The 22,297-nt window shown below is 37.2% G+C and overlaps 1 protein-coding gene across 11 annotated transcripts in view; it reads right to left on the bottom strand.

Moving 5' to 3' along the window:
• The window catches only part of ptprm (protein tyrosine phosphatase, receptor type M), a 197,334-nt gene that overhangs the window by 67,941 nt on the left and 107,096 nt on the right, over positions 1 to 22,297 (bottom strand). For 7 of the 11 annotated variants that reach the window (XM_023335485.1, XM_023335484.1, XM_023335486.1 and 4 more), the window contains exons 12-16: positions 12,896 to 13,169; positions 7,729 to 7,765; positions 4,662 to 4,736; positions 2,148 to 2,283; positions 450 to 479 (exon numbers count right to left, since the gene is read on the bottom strand). In XM_023335485.1, coding sequence (XP_023191253.1) covers positions 450 to 479; positions 2,148 to 2,283; positions 4,662 to 4,736; positions 7,729 to 7,765; positions 12,896 to 13,169 — 552 coding nt within the window. The remainder of the gene's footprint in view (positions 1 to 449; positions 480 to 2,147; positions 2,284 to 4,661; positions 4,737 to 7,728; positions 7,766 to 12,895; positions 13,170 to 22,297) is intronic. The other 4 variants (XM_023335490.1, XM_023335494.1, XM_023335493.1 and 1 more) reach the window with 1 other exon arrangement.

Raw genomic sequence — 22,297 nt, 5'->3', positions numbered from 1 at the left:
GGAGGCGAATGAAAAATTCACACTCAGTAAAAATGCATCAGTAGCTGCATTGATTTTTTTTTTTTTTCATCCTCGTTTCATAAGATAAGTTTGGCAGTTGGACAATCATTAAGGCAGCAAGTTGAGCTTCATCCCTTCTTAAACAAATTTCTGTAAAGTGCAACAGAAATTATGTCAGCAGCATTCCAGTGTCAGGTTTGTAATTGCGGGGGCGTAGCGGCGCCTGTCTGCTTTTCGTCAGAAATCGTGCCAATGTGACATACAGTATGATGTGCTCATAGCGTGGAGATGCATTGGAGTGGCGTATCCCATCCTTCCAGCAGAGATTACAGCTGGGCCTCTGTAATAGCTCTGGGCAGGAGGTGGATGACATGGCTCTTTGCATGCATGAGGGAAACAGCGTGTGGGTGAGAAGTATGGCACTAACATTACACAAAGTGGTTACTTACAGGTAGTAAGTGTAGGAGTGATAGGTTCTTCTGCCGAGAGGGGTGGTGGTAGGATTTAAGCAGTGGTGGAGGAGGTGGGGAGGGGATGGAATGAAAAGGAAAGAAAAAGTAAAAATATATTAATGTTTGAAAAAAGAGTAGAAATGAACAAAATCAGATATGGTGGCACACGTGGAGGTAAACCAGTGATTGTGAGGGCAAAGGTGATTGCTTGGAGTCATGTCTTGCTCAGTAAGGGGAGTCTAAGTAAAGTTCAGAGAAGTTTAACTGAAGTGAAACTAATCCCTTTTTTTAATCAACATGTCATTTTATACACTTATAAAGAGAATTATCATATCTGACCTCTGAGGTTGGAACCTAATGAGTGACTCGAATGTCTAAACACAACTCTGATTCCCTGGTTGGTGACGGTAAATTAGACAAAATTCAACCAACGGAGTCTCCTCCATCTCCGGTTTGATTAAGACTAATTGAAAACAATTCCATTACTTGGTGCTGATTTTCACACCCACCCACTGATTGCTGAGCTACACAAACAGGGCCATGCTGTGGGAAATGGAACCTATATTACAAGCAGGAGTAAACATGGTGAACATGGTGCTGATATTGCAGTAAATGACACAGATCTGCCTTCCCAGCCATCTACGTTTACCCAATCTACTGTACAACAGGGCGTTTACGTTTATTAATTCTTAAACATTTTCACATTTTGTCACATTACAACCATAAACTTCAACGTATTCTTGACATGTTTTGGTTTGGTATACATTTTTCCATTTTAAGCTAACAATTTAATACACTTTTCCACAATTTTATCTCTGACTTGTCTGCTTCTAGTAGACTTTATTTCTATTTCAAAGTAGTGCATCACATTTTTCAGATTTCATACACAATCCTTAATTTTCCTTTCACTTCAAAGTTGTGTACTAATTTGCATTGGTCTACCACATAAACATACAACAATATTTGGAGATGTAACATGACAAAATGTGAAAACAATTCAAGGAAAATGAATACTTTAAGACACTTTCAACTAAAAAATATCCAATTGAAAAAGCAGCTTACACCCAACCCATGCTAAACTTCAGAAAGATACTGCAGAAAAGTAACTCATATCCATGGAGGAAATATCTACAAAAACTGATAGTGTTATTTCAAACCTTTACTTTGGACAAAAGGGGGCTGATATTTGCTGAGCATTAGTTCCCCTGATTAGTGGGATTTGTGCAGTGGGTATCTCTAGAGTATGGGGTCCAAGAGCTAATGTAAACTTTGCCTTCAGCTATGCAGCCAGAATCTTTTTCCTTTGAGCCTCTCATCTTATTTTCTTTCTTATCTCCTCTACGCCTCCTCTCCACACCACAACGTTCGAAAAACATTTCTCCCCCTCTATTCCCACTCCAGTATCAATGAAGTGGTGCACATTTGTTTGAGGGCGCCATAGAAACGGATTAATTTTTCATGCCACACTTGTATCCCGTGGATGTAAACAGCGCAAATGGGCCGTATCAACATTATCAAATTAATTTTTTATGACGCCACTGATAATGCTACCATTCTGAGGAAGAAACATGGGAAATACTAAAAAAAAAAGAAAACCCTTACTTTGTTGCACATTGCAAGTGAGTTTAACCTCATCCACACAAATTTGAAATTGTATTTAAATGAGTAAGGAGGACAAAAAGAAAAACAGCTTACCTTTTCTTCATGAGGAGCACCACGCCTAAGAAGATGATGACGAAGAGGAGGATACCAGCGATGACGCCTGCAATCTTTACAGTGTGGTCTGTTTGCTTCTCCGGCTCAACCGCGTCAGGTTTGTGAGTGGCTGCTCCTGAAAAACATCACAATGTGTTAGGAGACTCTCACTGGAGACAAATTAAGAGCAGAAATATCAATTAAATCTTGTTTTAAGTGATGTCACACTTTGTCCTTTCCTGCCATTTTCTAAAATTGTATATCAGAAGGTAGGGTGTAGAAAAAAAAAAGTCTTGTAGTCAGGTCTTTATAAGCCAAATTAACCAGAAAATAGAACAGTTGCTGTGTTAGCCACTCATGCTATGATGTCTGAATCTTTATCAGAGCAGACAGAAAGTCTGCACTGCATTGCACGAGACTAACAAATGTCATTACTGTCATTTATTTTTTTTACTTAGACAATGGAGTTGTTTAACATGTCCAAAAAAATCTGATCCCACCTTTCTTGGATGGAGATCAAATTATGTAGGCTAAAGTATCAGTTGCAATGTTGTAGTGTAATTGAATGTTAAGCTGTGCATCGCCTTATCATACTGGGCTAAAATTGCAATGCTTGGGGACAAAGAATCCCCAAGAGGACAAATAATCACTAGTAATAGTGACCCGATTGCAATGTTGTAGCCAATCACCAATCAAGATCTTTAAGAAACATGAGTAGCCAATTAACTATCAGCCGATCGACTGTCTTCAAAAATTAACCAAACCAGGGATGATTTATCAGTGCACCCCTGATCACTAACTGGGTTATTTAGGAAACAGGGCCAACTTCCCAGCAGTTTCCACATTATACAATAAAATCCATGTATTGGAAAGGCCGTTGCTTAATCCATATCTATTCCAGGACTGGAAATGTAATATTATTGGTTTACCTTTCCAGGAAGTCTTTAAAACATGACAGAAAGAGTGAAAAGAAGGATATCTACACAAAACAAGTTCAATTTCTCCCAGGGAACCTCGAGCTTTTTGCCTATTGTTGTGAATAAAATCCCTTATTGCAACTAATTCTGTTCTACATCTTGAGGTTTTTTTTTACTGCCTTCTGAGTTTAGTTTTGTTCTCCTTTGACTTATTTTTAACTGCTTTTGTGGCCTGAATTTTTAAAAGATTTTTATCCAGCTAAGGATTATTTTTTCCTCACACACCTAACAGCAATGAAGTTTTACTAGTACAAGGCAGCAATGCAGAGCTGAGACCTCCTCTCCATAGAGTTTGTGCACAGTCAGCTGCACTGAGTAAAATTTAGGAACCATAAATACACACAAATAAGTAAAACAAAGCAAAATCTAAAAGTAACTTCCAACTGTCCCAAAGACTCCACCTTTAGCTCTGTCCTTTGTGGACAATCAGGAATCTGTGGACAAAGCTGCACCACTAGAGATAAGTGTGTACCTACTTTACCCTTGATTAATCACATTTGGGGCAAATAGTTCTTAGGCTGAGGAAAAATGCACAATGCAGGGCAGAAAAGATAATACCCAAGAAGATAAAAATGCTAAAAAAAGAACCAAAACACTAAATATCAGCCTGGGAGGAGATAGCCCATATAAGACGCACAAGAAGAGCTGAGTTCTTTTAAAAAGCAGCTTTTTTAACAGCATTCGTTTCTTGGGAAATGATAAGAAGTGCTTGAAAAAGAAAAAAATAGAAGAATCCCAACCGTCCACCTGAGAAACACCATTATTCCTTGTCACCGGTCGTAAATTTAGAAAAATAAATGGTCATGTCAACCAAATCTTCAGGTGAGATTCCCATTTTCTTTCCCTCTTAAAAAAAGAGTAGATATCCATCCTGGGATAAATTTGACATATTGTTTCAGCTCTGTTGTGCCGTTATCAGCAAGATTTATTTGAAAAATAGATATAATTTTAGGCAAAACGGTGAAGGATTGCCAGACTGTGAAAGACATCATGTCAGGAGTGATGGAGGTGATTTTGTCCCCAAACATTGTTTCACACTAATCTCACAGAAATGCTGTCAGCGTCAAATCCCTGTCTGAGCTTCGAAAAAGCTGAAGGTTCATCCACTATTCCTATGATTTAGCTGCAGAGATCCAGGATCTCTGCTCAGCAAGGAGGAACTGGGCAGATTTTGAATAGTTACTCTTTAGCATAATTTTGTATGCTTGAAGTTGCCACAACTAACAACCAACACTCACCTAATCTGCCTAAAAATAATGAGAAATATTCATGAAGCAGGATTAACTCCTGTCTGAAATCTTCTTCGGTGAGTAATCAAAACAACAATCGCTCCTCATGCAGGCTTTTCATGTCCACTAAAACAGAGGAGATGAATGTAGAAAAAAATTATTTGAATGCCTTTGAGTTAATCATACTGCTCGGATGCAAATTACAAGAGAATAATCAAAAATTGCACACATGCATTTGTTTTGTTTCTCTCCTGTTGAGGGAGCTGTGAGTGCGATCACATATGTGTGTGAGTGTCTTTGGGCCTGACCTGTTAGCTGGTTGTCCCCGGCCGCTGGGGCGATGCGGATGTAGGGGGTGGTTAGCTGAGTCACGAGTATCGCAGCTGAGTAAAGTCAGTGAATCCAGGATGGCATGCAGGACAGAGATAAAAGAGAAAGAGAGAGGCCACACTGAAGCTGGAAGCATCACCATGCAACACAGAGTCAGAGAAACACAAACAAAACAATTCATGTTTGTTTCATCAAATATGGAAAATAAAAAAAAAAATCGGTTGGCAGTTCTAGCTCAGACAAGTAGAAAGAAATTTAGCTTTTACTGCAGAAGCAGAATCTCATACTGAAAAATCAAGTCTGTAATTTGAGGCACTGGTTTGGTGGCTGTAGTTTATTATTAGTGCTCGTAAAAGTACTTTTCTGTAATCCATCATCCTGATGGATTACAGAAAAGTTTGACCACTTCTTGCTTCTCTTTAGCTCACCTCACGGGTTTTCAACAGGATTTTGGTCTGGGACTGACATGGCCTTGAAAGAAAGTTTTCGTTCATCTGGAACAACTTCTTTGTTGTTATGGACAAGTTTTAAATCTTTATCCCATTGAAAGACTCAAACATGACCAATTTTCAGTTTACTGACACAAGCCATGTGATTTTGATGTTAAAGTAAAATCAGTATTTAAATTAATTCATAGCGCTTAAAGACGTTTGCCAATGCCTTTGGAATAGTAACAAAACCACAACATCATAGATCCTCAACTATACTTAACAGAGAGTCTGAGGCACCGTTTTAAATTTTATGATAAAATCCACCCCGTATTTATACCCCAGGAAACCAAAAATTATGAATTTGTAAATAAAAACCTCTGATTAACTGAAAAATAAAGTACACAATTTGAAAGATGCTTCAGTCACATACATTTAAAATGAATTGTGAGATACAAATTGTGGCACATGTAAGACAAACATCTTACATCACCAAATAAAATGTGCTGAAATTAAAGGTTGGCGTATTCAAATTTTCAGTATAAATTTATGCTACTGCTATAGAGGACAAATGTACGCATCCTTAAGGGGTGCAAACAAATTTATCCGCCTCCGTATATCCTTGTGAGAAAGATCTGGAATACTAAAACGTTTTCCTTCAGGTGATACATGGCTCCCTATGATCCTTACACTTGTATGTGGAACTGAACTCAGCCTATTGACCCATGTAGAGGTGGTCATTTGGGCCTTCTGCAATAAATCTATAGTGCAACTGAATGCAGACAACACAATATATGAGACTGTCGGACCGTGTGGCAGAACCTCCCACAACCCAGAAAGGATTGTGACTATGACTCCCTCTGGCCTTATCAATTTTGCTCCCAGATCAATGGTGCTTAGACTTCATCACCCTTAATGCGAGGAGCAGGACATTCACCCAGCATAGCTAAGTACCTACAGACCTCGCCGTGCACACTGGCTGCCTCCAAATCACAGAAAAACACATGTTCTCAATCAATACAGTGTCTCACAAAAGTATTCATACCCATTGGGGCTTTTCAGATTATAGCAAACAGCAAATTTAATGGGTTTCTATATGATAGACCAGTAAAGGCTGTAGATAATTGTGGAACAAAAGTGATGAATGGCCTTCAGAATTAAATAACGAATAAACAAAATCTGAATGCTGTTGTATTCTGATAACATTTACTTTATACCCTGAAATAAAGTCCAGTTTGACCAACTGCCTTCAGAAATCACTTAGTTGGTTATTATAGTCAAACAGTGTGGAACTTATTCTTGGAATAAACATGGCTGTTCTGTGAAGGCCTGAGAGGAGTTGGGGAAAATTAGCAAACAAACAGCAACATGAAATCCAAGAAAAACAGCGACATGTCAAGGATCAACAATATCCCCAAGCTGTGATGACTGAACTGCAGGTTTTGTGTTTTAAAAAAAGTGAAAAGTCATTTGAAAAAAAAGACGTCTCAATCATTTGGCAACATTTTCAGTTCATGAAGGATGTAGGAAGTCAAGTTATTTTATACTTCTAAACTTGTTTAGTTGTGCTTATTTGTTCCATAACTCTTAACAAGTGAAAGTATACTTTTTATTTATTTATTTGCAGTCGCTGTAGTTTTAAAGTGTATCAAATTGGCAATAAAAATAATTGCCAGGGGAATCATACCATCAATATGACTGGCATAAAGTGCTTCTGCTGGCCTATCACATTCTTTATTTTCATGATGATGATGCTAAACCTGCTACCAGAGCTACAATGGAGTGGTTTAGATTGCAGCATACTCATATGTTAGAATGTCCTAGTCAAAGTCCAAACATAAATCCAACTGAGAATTTCAGACTAACCTCAAACATTGATGTTCAGAGATGCTCTTCATTCAGTCTGACCAAGCTTAAAGTATTTGGCAAAGGGGAACTGACAAAACTTCCAGTCTTCTAATGTGAGAAAATGCATAACCCCAAAAGACTTAGAGCTTCATACTGGATTTTTCCTACATAGCATTGACTCAGAAATGTACGCCATCCTATTCCGATTTTTTTTTGTTAAAAAAATTTAAATTTCTCTATCCTTTTCCCTTCACTTTACAACTATACCCTACTTTGTGTTGGTCTATCACATAAAAACCCAATAAAATGCACAAAGCTTTGTTTTTTTTCACAGCAAAAACAAAGTCTTTCAAAGTATTTTTGATCTAGACAACCAACTTTTCAGCAAGATATAGCAGCTATTACTAGTAACTAATATTTACTAGTAAAATAACCTACCAGTGGAACCAGTACTTTTTCATCAATATTATCGACTTAAAATAAGCTCCTATATATGTTGCCAAAAACCTGTCAAATTTCAAATGTATGTAGATATTTGCACTACAAATTAGACCAAAAATACTTTATAAAATTTTGTGCTGTTGCAGTGTGAGAAAATGCTTTGCTAGAAACTGTGCACTGATCCAAATCCATGCGACAAAACTGCTGTGTAGTTGTTGAGTACTGTAGACACAAAAATAACAATCTGTAAATGTGTTATTTTGTACAATCTCAAAAACCAAATGCAAGTAAAAAAAAAAAAAAAAAAAGAAATCGTATCAGGTCCTACCTTTGGTTGCCACCCTGACACAGTCAATTTTGGTTTCCTTTCCATATAGATAAAAGAGAGAAAGAGGAAAAGTGGAAGAATAAAAGGAACACAGGTTATTATAGAAACACAAAGCCACACATATGACAGCAACAACACCTGTCCACAGCACCCATCGTTACAAAGACACAGTGTGGCCAGTCTCCTGCTGGCCCCTATCATCTGTTGAACTCAATGACTGTGACACAAAATGCAGCTAAGCGAGAGGCCCCACAGCACAGATTAGAGGTGCTGAGCTGCTGATTTGTCAACCAACAGTGATCTGTCTGCGGCTCGTGGCTCAAGGTGGTCAGCCGGTGTGGAGAAACCATAGCCCTGTGACAGGCAACGCCGACACTAAGCAGGGCTCCAGTATGAAACATCAGGGAGACTCTCAGAACAGGTTGTGGAGTTTCTGCTCTGACAACAGCCTTCGAAAACATGAATACATAAAAGCCCTCCACTGCTGGTGGAGAAGTCTGCTGTCAGAAAGAGTCTGGTGAACAGAAAAAAAGGGACAGACAGAATTGGGGATCCGATGAGTAATGCGCCACGAAGGATCAGAATGCTGTGTCGCCCCGCGTTCGTCCCTGCCAAGCTGTCCGGTGAGCAGGTAGCATTTAGAGGCCATAAGAGGCTTAATGACGAGAAACCGAGGACAAAAATACATCACCGTTCATGCAATCTCTGGGAACATTACTGCTGCTTTTAAGCTGTCAGATAGTCCTTTTATTATAGGCAATGTCATGAGAAGTTGCACTGGATTTTTACTTGAGCTAAAGGCTAAAGAAATTCTAGTTATAGGTGGCGCATACCTCCTTTAAGTGCTTAGTTTGTCTAAGAGGCAGAACGGAATCATGTCTATGTTATTAGACGCTAATTAAGACTCCAAGGACCTTCTATTGGCAGCGTATGCTTGAGAAAAGAAAGCGACCGCTATGAACCAAAACATTGAATATATAAATGTCAGAATGTCTCCTTTATAGGCACCGAGCTGTGAGAAACGGTTCTACTTAGAGGTTTCTATCCATTCACCATCAACATGAATGTCCATTTAATTTAAACCAGAGGTCAACAACCTTTATAACTCAAAGAATCGCTTGGCCCTTATTTTTAATATATAGAATTGGTCAAGAGCAGAAAAACCTTACTTTACCCTTAGAAAAAAGCAAGCTTATCAAAGTTTATGAACACCTACTGCATGAACTGCTCATGTTTTCTATAGCTTGATCAAAGAACTAAAAATGTAAATATAATTTCAGGTTTTAGAACAAAGGAAAAAGTAAAACTGTTACAAAAACACAAATGTTTAATTGAATGTAATGATCTAAATCTATGAAAAACAAAATTAATGTAGTTTGAAGCCTAATGATGAAAAAAGACTTGTATTGCCACAGTTACGGAAATTCTGCGCAAAAATAGTATTAAAAAAAATACAAGAACTATTTCTTCTCCATCTTTGTATTTAAAAATATTTCTCAGGTCTTTATTGCTTTTCTTCAAAGTTATGAAGAGTCACTGTGAAGGGTCTAAAAAGTAATTTCTGGTTTGGGAATTGCAGGTTGCAGGTTTCTTTCCCTGAATTAAACCATTCAACCATGCCTGAACCATTTTTCTTTCCAATGTGGAAAGATAAAACAAAATATAATCATACATTCAAAAATTACCCATTCAGACTACAATAGATATATGCAGACCTGTTAATTGTTGGTTAAATGTTGCAGATAAACCACATGTTTCGTGTCAAGCAAGCTTCTGGCATTGTTCAGACTGCATCATGACAGACCTCTCTTCTCGTCAAAATTGGTACATTTCATTGAAATTCTTTGGGTTTCTGTGTTTTAAATTTTTATGAGCATTTAAAACAAGAAGCTAAATAGCCTTTTGATGAGCTGTCCATTTCTTGATTTGAAGTGGAGTTGATATATTTGGAGGAAGTACTATTCTTTAATTTAAGCAGCTTTGTGCAATGCCCCTGTATCGGTGGCTCCGCATGATGCTACCACCACCATGCTTTTATCAACGAAAGCATCTCTGACCTCTCAGTCTCTCTCTCCAGAAGGTGTGTGGCTCATCTTTTGAGCAGCTGACTTGGGAAAACAATGGTTTTCCATCAGCATCAAGATCATGACAGACACAAACCTTGGTGATTTCCAGGTTATTGTTAAGCATCACAACTAATTTCTTATCATTTTGCATTGGCACAATCTGTTCCTTCAACAAGACAGTGCTGCCAAACACACATAAAACGTATTGTGGAATGGATAAAGCTTGTTGATATTAACCAGGAATGACCCAGAGCTGAACTCAATGCAAAATGTATAGACTATACTTAAAAGCTATAGGTCCAAAACAGGAAAATTTTACCTGAAGACTACCATTTTGCCGAGGACAGTCACTTGTCCAGTAGGATTATGCTAGATGTTTGTAATGTCTAAAAAGATTGTGTGGTTGATGAGCAACAACAAAAATATTGACAGGAGTTAATGTATATTTCAGAGCCTGTTTAGATAATTTTGACCAAGTGTGCATTCAACCAATTTTGTATGCAACCACCTAGTCCTGAAAAAACAACAGGTCAAATAAACATCTATAAATGTATGTGAGCTTCAGACTGGACTTGTAAGTCAACACAGACTCTCCTTCTCCACATCACACCACAAACTGACTTGTATCTGTTAGTGCTTTAGTCTCAAGAGCAAACTTTGCTAATTTGATTCAGCGCTGCCTTGTGTCATTTGTATTGCCTCTTTAAAGACGTGCCATGTTGCTCAAGGAGGATGTTTATGGTGATTCTCATTCAGGACACAATCGGCAGGGCTCTTGAAGTCACAACCGAGTGAGCTGCCCTGCACAGGGGAGGGCCCCTCCAAGTGCCACTTGACGACAGCAGCTATGACCTGGAGGATTAGTCAGCCCCGCTGTTATCCCCGAACTTGCACACTTAGCTGCAGATCGAATCTCAAACGCTGTTTATTAAGAGTTTGTGTGGGGTTTGAAGCAAAGCTCCAAAAGAAAAAGGCAGGAAAATTGCACACCGGTAATGGAGTGAGGGGGTATGCCATGAGATGCAGGGCTACATTTCAAGTTTGACCCTGTTGGAAGATGCTACATGTGCAGTTACTGCAGTTTGTACACGAGAAGTTTGAATGAAACAGCTAGTTGCAACAATCTGCTCCTACTAGCTAAAAACAGTATGTTCAAAGGAGTTCAAATCTTAGTCAGGCTTTTACTTTTATTTATATCTACTTTGATATTATTTAGAAGAAAATAAGTGGTTTGACGATAAAAGGTAGCTTAAAAACAGGAAGTTGTTGAGAAACTAAACGACAGAATAATTATTTTCGCAGCTTAGATTTATTTTTTTCAAATTGTGCTCAGTTTGATTCTCACTAACTGAAGTTGATTAAATTAAGAACAACAAATTAGATTTTCTCTCAATTATGATAATCTGATTATGTTGTTACTCAGTTGAGACAGTTAATTGTATATTTGATTAAATTGCAGAAAACTAAACAGGCAGTGATTATGTTTCTGATTTTCTTTTGAACTGAAACCAAAAATCATATAAATGGACATTTCCATTTCAGTGTCCACAGTTTGAACTGTTGCTCTGCTATGATTTGTTAGAACCAAGTGGTGATAAATCATTTGATATTTAGACAAATTGCCCTGTTATTTTGAGCACGCCATTTTAAATTTGGTGGGAAATTTAATTACCACAACTGCCCAGCAGCTACAACTTTATATTTATCATGTCTATTGACACTTTGCAACTACGTCACTTCATCATTCGAAGAGCCATAATGGACGTCGGAAATGAAGATCGGGAGTGTTGATCTCAGTGACTTAAGTTGTTTTCCCAAGTTGTTTTTGCCAGTTTATTTATGGTTTCTACTTGTTCGAGTCACGCTAATTTGTCTGTGAACGTAACACGCCTGGTTGGGCTTATAGTCGGCGGTATTTACAGAAGTTTGAAACTGCTAGCTTAGAAACCGACCCGTACTTCCTCCCTCCTGACGTCTTGATCAAATTACCGACTTTTCCTGAAATAACACCACATGATTTATGTCACTGTGTCACAAACAGCATCTCCCCTTAAACAAGAGCAGCATTAAAAACGTACAGAAGAAACGCTAACCAGTTTTTCTCCATACATGCTAGGCTACATGATGGCGGGGCATTGGCCATAATGCAATATTTTATATTTTTCTAATCATACTTACTTATAAAGTATATGAACATTAATATTCTTACCTTGTAAAAGCTGTTCGCTGCAAATCCGCGGTTACACCGAGGGCTGACAGTCATTATGATTAACGGCTGCCATCCATCGTCGCAGCATCTTTCCTCGTCAAAAGTTATCCAATAAAATGACAAGTCTGGTTTTCACCCTTATCTGTTTGTGCAACCGACCGCGCAGCACCCTTTGACCATTTTTACTGCGAAATCAATTAAATTAAAACGATATTAGGCCACCACATGTGCGTTTTTTGATAGGCTTTACGGGAGCGCATGGGTTATTTTGACGTCCGTCATGGCGGAGCGGGCCGAGTTTTGAAGAGAGTGACGTCACGTGCAAAGGGTCAATAGAAGGGTTAAATGCAAGTACACCTCGCCAAGAAAATCTTCAAGTTTACAGTAAATGTAGTCTAACTGTTTCATGATTGGAGATTAAAAATGAAAGAAAGTATTGTATGAATCAAATTGTCAGTAATATATATATATATATATATACAGTATATATATACTGTATATATACAGTATACAGCTGGCACACAGAATAAGCAGACCTGAGTGAGAAATAGCGCTACTCTAAAAGAGCAGAAATTTAGCTAGTGTGATCCAAAAAAGTATTAAAATAAAAATAAACAAGAATATTTGTGAAGAAATTTAAAAGGGGCCTGTTATGAGGTGTGTAGCACTAGCATATGGATTTTTATATATATATATATATATATAAACCTAAACAATATGAAAAAAATGTAAACAAAAGACCCAAAATAATACAAAGGCTATGCATTTATATAAAATCCAAAATCAAAATTGACCATCTACTATATATACACAAGAAATCCAATGAAAACAAAAATAAACATAAAAATTGAAATTAAAATTATGTATTTCTCTGAATTCAGCTAACACCCACCCCATTGGCTGTGCTGACGGCCTGGTAGTAGATACTGTAGCTCTTCTGAGGCATCAGCGGGGCGTTCCAGTAGCCGTTGTAGGTCTTGTTGTCGCCCACGGTGAAGGGCTGGGGCGAGTGGATGCCGGCGGCGGGGAACTGAGCAGTGAAGTAATATTGCGAGTTCAGCAGCGTGGCGTTCTGGAAGTGAATGGGAACTGGGTAGCAACGTAAAATTTCCGCGGTGCCCCGTGCTCTGCGTGGACGTTCCTCCTCCACTACCACCTGGTACACGCTGCAAACACAGAAACCAAACAGGATTAACTAACTCCAATGGGCATTAGTTGAATGCTATTGGCAACTTGCACGCCTTTTCTGTTTTGCCAGTTAGCTTTTGCTAAAGTGTGGCTGTTGTCTTTTTTTAATCAACAAAACAGGCATGCACACTGAAACGTTTAATTTGTCAGAAAATCCCATTCCATCCAAAAAACAGGGGGAAAAAAAACACAACTTGTTCTCTCAAAAGAAAAAAATGTAGAAACTAATTTGACAGAATAGACTACAGCAAAATATATGAGCTGTAACAAAAGAAAGGGTCTGATTTTCTTTGGTTTTTCATCATTCAGCAACTGAAAAGGTTAATGACACTTTCTATTTCTCCACCACTCGAGCTGTGCGGTTACCGTTGGCTGGACCAAAACTACAGCTTTGTGTGTCTTGACAGGGATGACATTGTCTCTGAGCCGGCCACTTAGTTTGAGGGAGAGCCTGTCTTGTAGCTGTCCATGTTAGTATGCGTCACACATCCACCTGTTAAATCTATTGAGTGACAAAGAGTCTGTTTACAGCTGGCACACAGAATAAGCAGACCTGAGTGAGAAATAGCGCTACTCTAAAAGAGCAGAAATTTAGCTAGTGTGATCCAAAAAAGTATTAAAATAAAAATAAACAAGAATATTTGTGAAGAAATTTAAAAGGGGCCTGTTATGAGGTGTGTAGCACTAGCATATTGATCTATAATTACATATTCCATGTGGTTTACAAACAGCAGTGTAAGCTAACTTTAGCTAAAATGCTAATGTTAGCTTACAAGCTACTGTGGGCTATCACTATCATGTTACTTCATGAAGCTAATAGCAGTTTATAAGCCAAAAACATGTTTTAAGTATTTTGTGCAGCTTTAAAAAACATAATTATTAAAATAATAACATTTAGATGCATTTTTATGTTCAGGTAATGTAAAGGTAGTGTTTGAGCAGTTCAAAAGAGAACCTCTTGCCTAAAAAACACTTAATGTACAATTTTAAATGGCTTTTTGTGGTAATATTATGTAACTTGAAAATTAAAAACATTTTCATTAATCTTCATAAAGAATCAAACTCAAATTCAAACTAAAATATAAGAGCCTCAGATCTTAAAAGCTTTAAAATTAATCAAAACACAATTAGGTGTTTTACCTCACACTGGTTAACTAGTTCAAATACTTCAGAAATTTGTGAATCTATTTAACAATGAAGCACATTTATGGTTACACACTGAAGTTTAGTTTCTACATGTTGTTCTATGCTGTATGAAAATGGTAGGTGGGCTAAAGTGAGCTTGGCTGAGTGTAAATATAGATGGAAAAAAAAAATCTTTGCTCAAGTAGCTGTACTCTGAAGCCCTGCAGATGATCAATTGTTCCCCACGGATGGTAGTAGGTGACTAAGTATCCCCTTGTGTGTACAGCAAATGCTCTTTAACCCTACAGTTTATCATGAGGTGCTTGCAGTGTCATTAAAATCTTCTCTTTGCTCTCAGTGGGTGTGGCCCAATTCCTTAGAGCTCTCCTATTTAGCAACAGGGTGGGGAGGTAATGAAATATTTATTCCTGCTCAGAGTCTGCTGGAGAAATCAGCCTTTAATTACTGTCCCCTATTGAGAGCTGAGGTCAAAGGGCAGGTAGGGATGGTACATCGGGAGCCACTTAAGTAGCTTGAGAGCAACAGAGAAATGACTGATTAGTCTGCAACGAAGTCTAAGCCAAAACACTTTAGATCTAGTGTGAACTGTCACTGACAGTATATTAGTCAAGATAAACTATGGTTGAGAAGTTATGAAAAAAATTGCCCCTCAGACATTTTTTCTTGCTTTGTTGTCATTTTTACATGTTCAAATCAAAATATAATATATACGAAAAACATAATCTGTATAAATCGTTTCATATATTAACTGAAAAAGCTACTCAAACTAAGCTAGCCCTCTACAAAACTATGAATGCCCTGATGCTAAAGCACAATTTAACCACAATTAACTGTATATTTTTATTCTACTTTCACAATTGTTACCCAGGGGAGATTCCTGCCAGACCATTAGAATCAAGAAATCACTGAAATATATGTTTGATAACATGAAGTAGGCTAAAACTCATAATACCCCGATTCACAGACATTCAAGAACAGATGAGAAGCAAAGTCAATGAAAACTGTCTGGAAATGATTATAAAGATGTTTCTCAGCAAACCACAGTAAGTGACATTAACAGATGGAAAAAACATAGTTCCTCGACGAACAAAACTATTCCAGGAGCGCATGAACAAATTCATCCAAGAGGTCACAAAAGAACAAAACATCTTTTAAACACTTCAGACATTACTTGCCTCAGTTAAGGACTGTATATATGAAAAGCATTAAGTAAAAGACAAGGCAAAACTAGCATCTAGATCAAAAACACTGCAGATCAATAAGATCACAAATGCTCATCTCATCCTTGCTTAAAAACACATTATTTTTTTCAGTAAATAAATTCAATCTCAGGAAATTTTTCACTTGGTCTATATCTGTGTGATCAAAAACTCAAAACAGATCAAATCTATAAGGAGGTCAATATTTTTACAGTCAAATTGCTCATAAAAAACTGGGGTTATTTTTATCATTTGAAACCTGTTATGCTGACTTTACAACACATCATTGTCAGAAAAACATTAAGTTTATTATAATATAAATCAGTTTGCAAAATGCTAGTGAAACACTGGTTCACCCCAGCTGTTTCTTTATAATATGATGATATGGCTGTGCTTATTGACAGACACAGTTTTAATAGAGTTGCTTTCCTTTCCGCAGGCTAAATAGAAAGTGCCACAGGCTATGAGGCTCCAAGGAGATGAATGTTCGTAAGGTAGAAATCCAAGCCAGTCAGTACCAAAAAACAATATTTTAGCTCACAACAAATTCAAAATAAAAAAAGGTCTAGTTATCATAATCAGTGTCTGTAACATAGGTTCAGATGCTTTACACAAGTTGAACTGGCACATGAGGTTGTTTCTTGTACTATGAAATGCATTAACCTTTTTTTGTTCCCCTAATTGCTGCCAACGTGCTAATAAGCCTTTAAGCAGTTGACACTTTGTCACCTCTTGCTGAGTTCACAGTTTACATTATGAGTCATTTTGACAAACCCGAGACATTTTAGTCAGTTTCTTGATTTAATGTGACACGAAAAAACAAACAACAGATGAACCACAATGGCTCTGATGGCAGGAGCTAAAATCTTCGAGAGCTGGAGACACTATAATTCAACATATTTTTGTACAAAGAAAAGTAAAACAACTTTGATACTAAAGATATGAAATCTGAGCCATTAAGATTTCAGAACTATAAAACTGATTGATAATGGTGTCATAAGGAATAACTGTCAATATAAAGTGGTTGTTAGACTTCAAATCAAGCATTTAGCAATTAGTATTAATTTTATTATCCTTGACTTATTATTTTTGTCCAGATACCAGAATTGCAACAAACTCTGCATGGAGGCTTTGATTTGACTCCTGCTTGCCCTGCATTATGCAATAATAATACCTGACAGGCTTGACTTAGATTTACTTTCTTGTTCTTGATTTTCTACCACATTAGTCCTCTGCAACAACATCTTACAAATTACTGGACATTATATATAAAAAAGGAAGGTACATTGCTGCAACAGGAGCTGCCTATAAATACTGTTATATTTGCTAAAGCCTACTTACAAGCTTGCTGTCCACTTCTAAGAAAGAAGGTAGCAAATATGCAATCAAAGATAAGCCTAAACAAGATTGCACACAAATGTTAACAATCAAAGGTTCTTTACCAGACATTGTAATTGTGTTCTTGACGGTTTTGGTATTATATGATGTGGAAGGTGCGGAAATATAATGGCATTTTAGTTAGTACAACAAACGTTTGTGGTAACTGACATTTGTGGTACGTCAAACTGTCGTACCACGACAGTCTTAACTGTCCACTTGTTACAATCAGCAGTTGCACTATGAGTTTATTTACTATCTATAAGGAGTATTTTGAATATTTAAAGCAGTTTAAAAAAAACATAATGTCTCCTTCATAAATGTTACATCTTATTGTCATTCAAGCAAATAAGATTCCATTTACTGTATGTCAGCATATAATTAAGATCACAGTTATTCAAACCAGTGGCATATTTAGTGTTAAAATAATATTTTAATTATATCAAAATGTTTCTATAGTTTCTATAATATTTTAGAGCCACCCAGCCAGAGTTCAGACAGGAAGGCGTTACAGAATCAGTAGATGAAGCTAAACATTAAGGTGATGATCAGGAGGCCTTCTGACCTAAGATTTTAAAATTTTTAACAAGAATAAGTCATCAAATTGGCAGTGAAAGAATGCAAAAAAGACCTAAAAGGTAAATATTTTTCAATTGATTACTGTAAATAGTTTATGACAGCCCGAAATGAAAATAAAACATTATTCCCAAAACTGATATTTCCTTCTAATTGTTTTGTCTTGTTTGAGAAATGCCTCTATCAGAAACAGACTGCTTAGTTGATATAAAAAAAATGAAACCTAAATCTGCCAGATGTAAGAATATGTTTTGGTGTAACTGTCCATATTTCTATTTATATTCTACTAGCATAACTGTACATGCAATGCTGAAACGAAAGCTCCTAATTCTATACCTCCCTCTATGAACAGCTTGTACTGCTTTCTATGGTCAGCAAAAAATTGGGATAACAGGACAACTGCTCAAATGCTATTTGATTTTTGTCAAAGCTGTTACAAACCAGGTATTATTTTTATTTGTTTTATTTTCTCAGATGCAATACTATGTTCAAATAAATAAGAAAAATAAACCACTATGACTTCTTTAGATTTTTTTAAAGTGATAACATTATGAAAATCCTTCTTAGAGAAATTAAGCAAATGTAAAGTGATTTTCACATCTGTTTAAGATTTCTCCTGGAGGAAAAATCATGTATCTAATTCCAAACGTCCTATAATTCCTTCAGAACAGAGATAATGTGATGACAAAGCTGGCTGAAGAGAGAACTGGTATCAGGAGAGCCTTGTAAGCTGTTATGAGTGGTCTTCCACAAGAGGCCAACAGGGGAGACCTGCATTCCCGCAGCAGCACTGCAACCTGAACTGACACCAATTAGGCCTCCTCCAGCCTCGCCGGCCGATAGATTTCAGCTGCACCGCCATGTGACATCAACCAATTATGGCGGATTGACTTGAAATCGACCGGATTGTGACCTGAAACCCAGATTTATTTTTCATGTGGGCTGATAGGGGGAGGACTGTGGGTCGTTTGAGTAGATCCCGGAATGAGGATGGGAAGCATTTTCAATCACTGTCTTGGGTTAATGTTAATCTGATGCCTCTCTCTGCCTATATGTGTGATTTAAAAGCGGTTGCAAGTTACGCTTTCTCCTGACCCTGCATCCTTCCTCCTCACCTCCATCTTCTTACTATTTATTTTTCCCCTGGTGTCTGCAAAAGCAATAAAGCAAACAAATTAGAAGGTACCATAGATTACATACGCTGTTAAATGGTGAAAAGCAGCGAGTTAAGTTACACTTAGGCATAGTCATTAGGGTTTGCTGTGCTGTGATCAAAGAAAGTTGGGGCTTATTTTAGGTTGCAAGAAAATCCCTTAACTAATATCAGGCCACGGTTAAGCAAAGATAATCTAATGCTACAGGCTACAGGAGACGCTCAAGGCAAAGGTTATTGCAGAAAGAGAGAGAAGGGCTGATTTAGTGGTGTGGATGATAAGGAAAGCGTTCCAAATCATTTTTTTCCCCAGCAGAAGCATGTAAACATCTATTTTGATGTTACGGAGTGAGGAGGCGTATGCTGGCGCTGACGAGGGGCCATTGCAAACATTAGTTTAACACGACATGACTGATAGACAGTTGGCTAATCCTCTTAAAGAAACAGTGTCCCCTCTGGTAAAAAATGTTCCCGGCTTCACACGTTGGCCTGGGAGATTAGGAGCAAAATCCAACTTAGGAATGTTACACTCATTAGCAATAACACAAATGAAAAATACATATAGAAATAAATATTGATTCCTTCAGCAAATGTTTATCTAAAATATTATTTTTTTCTGCTTAAGTGGAATCAGTATTTGTCATCTGTTTGAGCCTGTGCTATCAAGAGATCTTCCAGTGCAGCTTCCCTTCCTGTGTGGAACATCTGATGCTTGAAAGTCAAACGTCTGGTGGGTTATTGCCTCCTAAACCCAATTAGCATGCAAGATTGCATTATCAAATCAAGCTTGATGCTGCTCTGCTCTGCAGTGCAGTGGATAAGTGTCTCTCCCATGTCAAAAATTTTTTTTCATCAACCCTTTAAAGTTGATTTTATGAAGTGAAAATCAGAACATGATACTCACTACTGTTGAAAAAAGAAGCATGGAAAAGGCTAAATTTAATTGGACATCGGGGCTTCAACATTTTCTTCATCAGTCTCTCAGATTAGTACTTACTACCAATCCTAAAAATAAAAGTGTCTTACAATTTTACTGGATATATTTCTGTCAAGGACAGGTTTTAAATATCTACGTCTTGACACTTGAAAAAAAAAAAAAAGATTGCATGGAAGAACGGACAAAAAGGTGGAAACAAGGGATAGAAAGGTGAATTTAGAGACAAACAGATAATGGACAGAATGCTTTCAAGATAGAAAAATGATGGAAAGAAACACAGAAAGATGGAACAAGTTAAAGTTGGACCAAAGGCCTGATAGAAGAATAAATGAATAGATGTGAAAAAAATGATTGGCGACAGAAAAATGAATAGACAGTAGGATGGATGGAAAGATGTAGAGATAGATGAAAAAGACAGATGGATAGATTGATAGATAGGAAATTAATGAACAAACAGATATACAGCTTTATAAAAAAATTAAGAGCCCATTGAAAACCTCCTGGTTATTCCACCAAATATTGATTTGTGTACTCTTCCTAAGTCAAAACATTAGTATTGTTGTTTCTAAATGAATATGAACTTGTTTGAGGTCTGAAAGCACTCCATCTTTTTCTTACTTTGACCATTTCTCATTTTCTGCAAATAAATACTGAATTTTTGAGTGTAATGTCAGATACATGTTGTCAGTAGTTCATACAATAAAAGGACAATGTTCATTTTACTCAAACATATACCTATAATGTATACCTATACCTATATACCTATAAGTAAAATCAGACGATTTTAAGTGGTCTCTTAATTATTTCCAAAGCTGTAAGTAGATGGACTGGAAGCTGGACAGATTAAAAATCCATCCATCCATCTTCATATTCCTTGAACGTGGGGAATCGCTACATCTACATCAATGCTCAGGTAAACAGTGAATCCTCCTCTGAATAAAATCAGTCACCTTCAATTTTTCAAAAGTCCAATTTCTCCCTTACAGGGTGGAGGTAGAAAGCACCTTCAAAAAGCACACCAGCATCTGTTCTTGGACCTGAATCCCAATTTCTCCTATTTGCTGCCCTTTACCGCTTCCTCTCCTTTTTGCAATGCATATTTGAAAACAGCGTGTGCACACAAGAAGACTGCCCGCTGGCCTTTACGTCCTGAGAGATTGAAGAGAAGCGAGAAGGTGGGGAAAAGAGCTGCGGACCTGTGGACCTCTAAAGTTTAGATGAGGGAAGGCTGTGCTGTGATCAAAGGATGCCTCAATTAGTTTTGAGCTGCGGTTGTGCCGTGCGGTGAACTTTACGGATTAATTTTTTTAATGGAATATCTTGGGACTCATTAAACATTCATGCTCTGCAAAACTAAACATCTGTATCAAAACACATTGTTTTCTCTGTTCTTCAATTATTCACAAGCACACAGTGTGACCGCATTTTAAATACATCAGATACCATTTAGGGAAAGCATCACTGCACACTTTTGTTGAAGATTAGCCAATGCAACACTGGTTTTAACTAAATTCATTTTTTTCTTCCCTTTTGGTGCGCTCTCCCTCCATTGGTAAACAGTTAAGCAGCCCAGTGTTCTAATGAGTAGAAGCTCCAATTTTCTGAGCCTCTGTTAATTATAATTAGAGCTCTGTAATTACTCTGCAGAAAGAATGGCAGCCTGGGTAAGGCCATCTGAATTGTACCTGTGAGAAAATTAAAAACCCATCACTCTGTCTTACTTGCTCGGGCTTCCACGTCTGGTGCCCGGGCATTTATCTGGACAGCTGCACATATGGTAAACATGAGCTGACAAGCCTGACTAAAGATCTCCAGGCTGTAATCTTTAAAGGACCCACATGAGCTGATAGTGTAAAATTGAGTTTTACAGCAAGCCCAAGTGTTTGTCACTCTCCTTTAAGGCATTGTAGAGCACTGTGTAGAAGCGAGTTTACTTGTTATCCTAGCGTTCTGTAGTAGTGATTGGCAAAAGTACTTTTCTATCTCAAATCTTTTTCGCATTTTGTCACATTATAGCTACAAATTTCAATGTAGTTACTGTGGTTTAATGTAGTAGACTATTATACCGTAGCACATTGTTGTTAATGATAAGGATGCATGGTCTCCAAACAAATATGCATCTTAAAAGCATCATGACCAATTGTATCAGAACCCAAATCATTTGTAGAATCATTTCTAGAAACCCCTTGTATCCAGAAACTGAAATTTATATTTATTTGCTTTATTGTTTAGTTGATACAATGCAAAAAACAAAATCTTTAAAAGTATTTCTGGTCTAGTTTCTAGTGCAAATATCTTAATACACTTGAAATAAGAGTAACCTTTCAGCAAGATATAAGAGATTGTTTTAAGTAAGTAAATCCTTACTATTGAAGTAAAAGTACCAGTTCCATTGGCAGATTATTTCACTTGTAGCAAGGCAAAACTGTCTTGTTATAAGTGAAACAATTTGCCAATTGAACAAGTACTTCTTTCCCAACTTTAAGGAATTATTTACTCAAAACAAGCTCCTGTTTCTTGCTGAAAAGTTACTTGTAAGTTAGTTTTGTCTTATTTCAAGTGTGATATTTTCACTACAAACTAAACCAAAAATCTTTGGTAAGATTTTGTTCTTTTCAGTGTACCGACAGATACAAGAAACCTATATTAAGATAGTTTTCTGTACAAAGAAATCTGTCTATATCAAGCTATATTATAGCTAACATAGACAGTTGGTCT

This window comes from Xiphophorus maculatus, chromosome 6, assembly GCF_002775205.1.
Source record: "Xiphophorus maculatus strain JP 163 A chromosome 6, X_maculatus-5.0-male, whole genome shotgun sequence".
In the NCBI taxonomy this organism is placed as follows: domain Eukaryota; kingdom Metazoa; phylum Chordata; class Actinopteri; order Cyprinodontiformes; family Poeciliidae; genus Xiphophorus; species Xiphophorus maculatus.
Note: the sequence above shows the minus strand (reverse complement) of the source record. Positions and strands in the feature narration are given on the sequence as shown.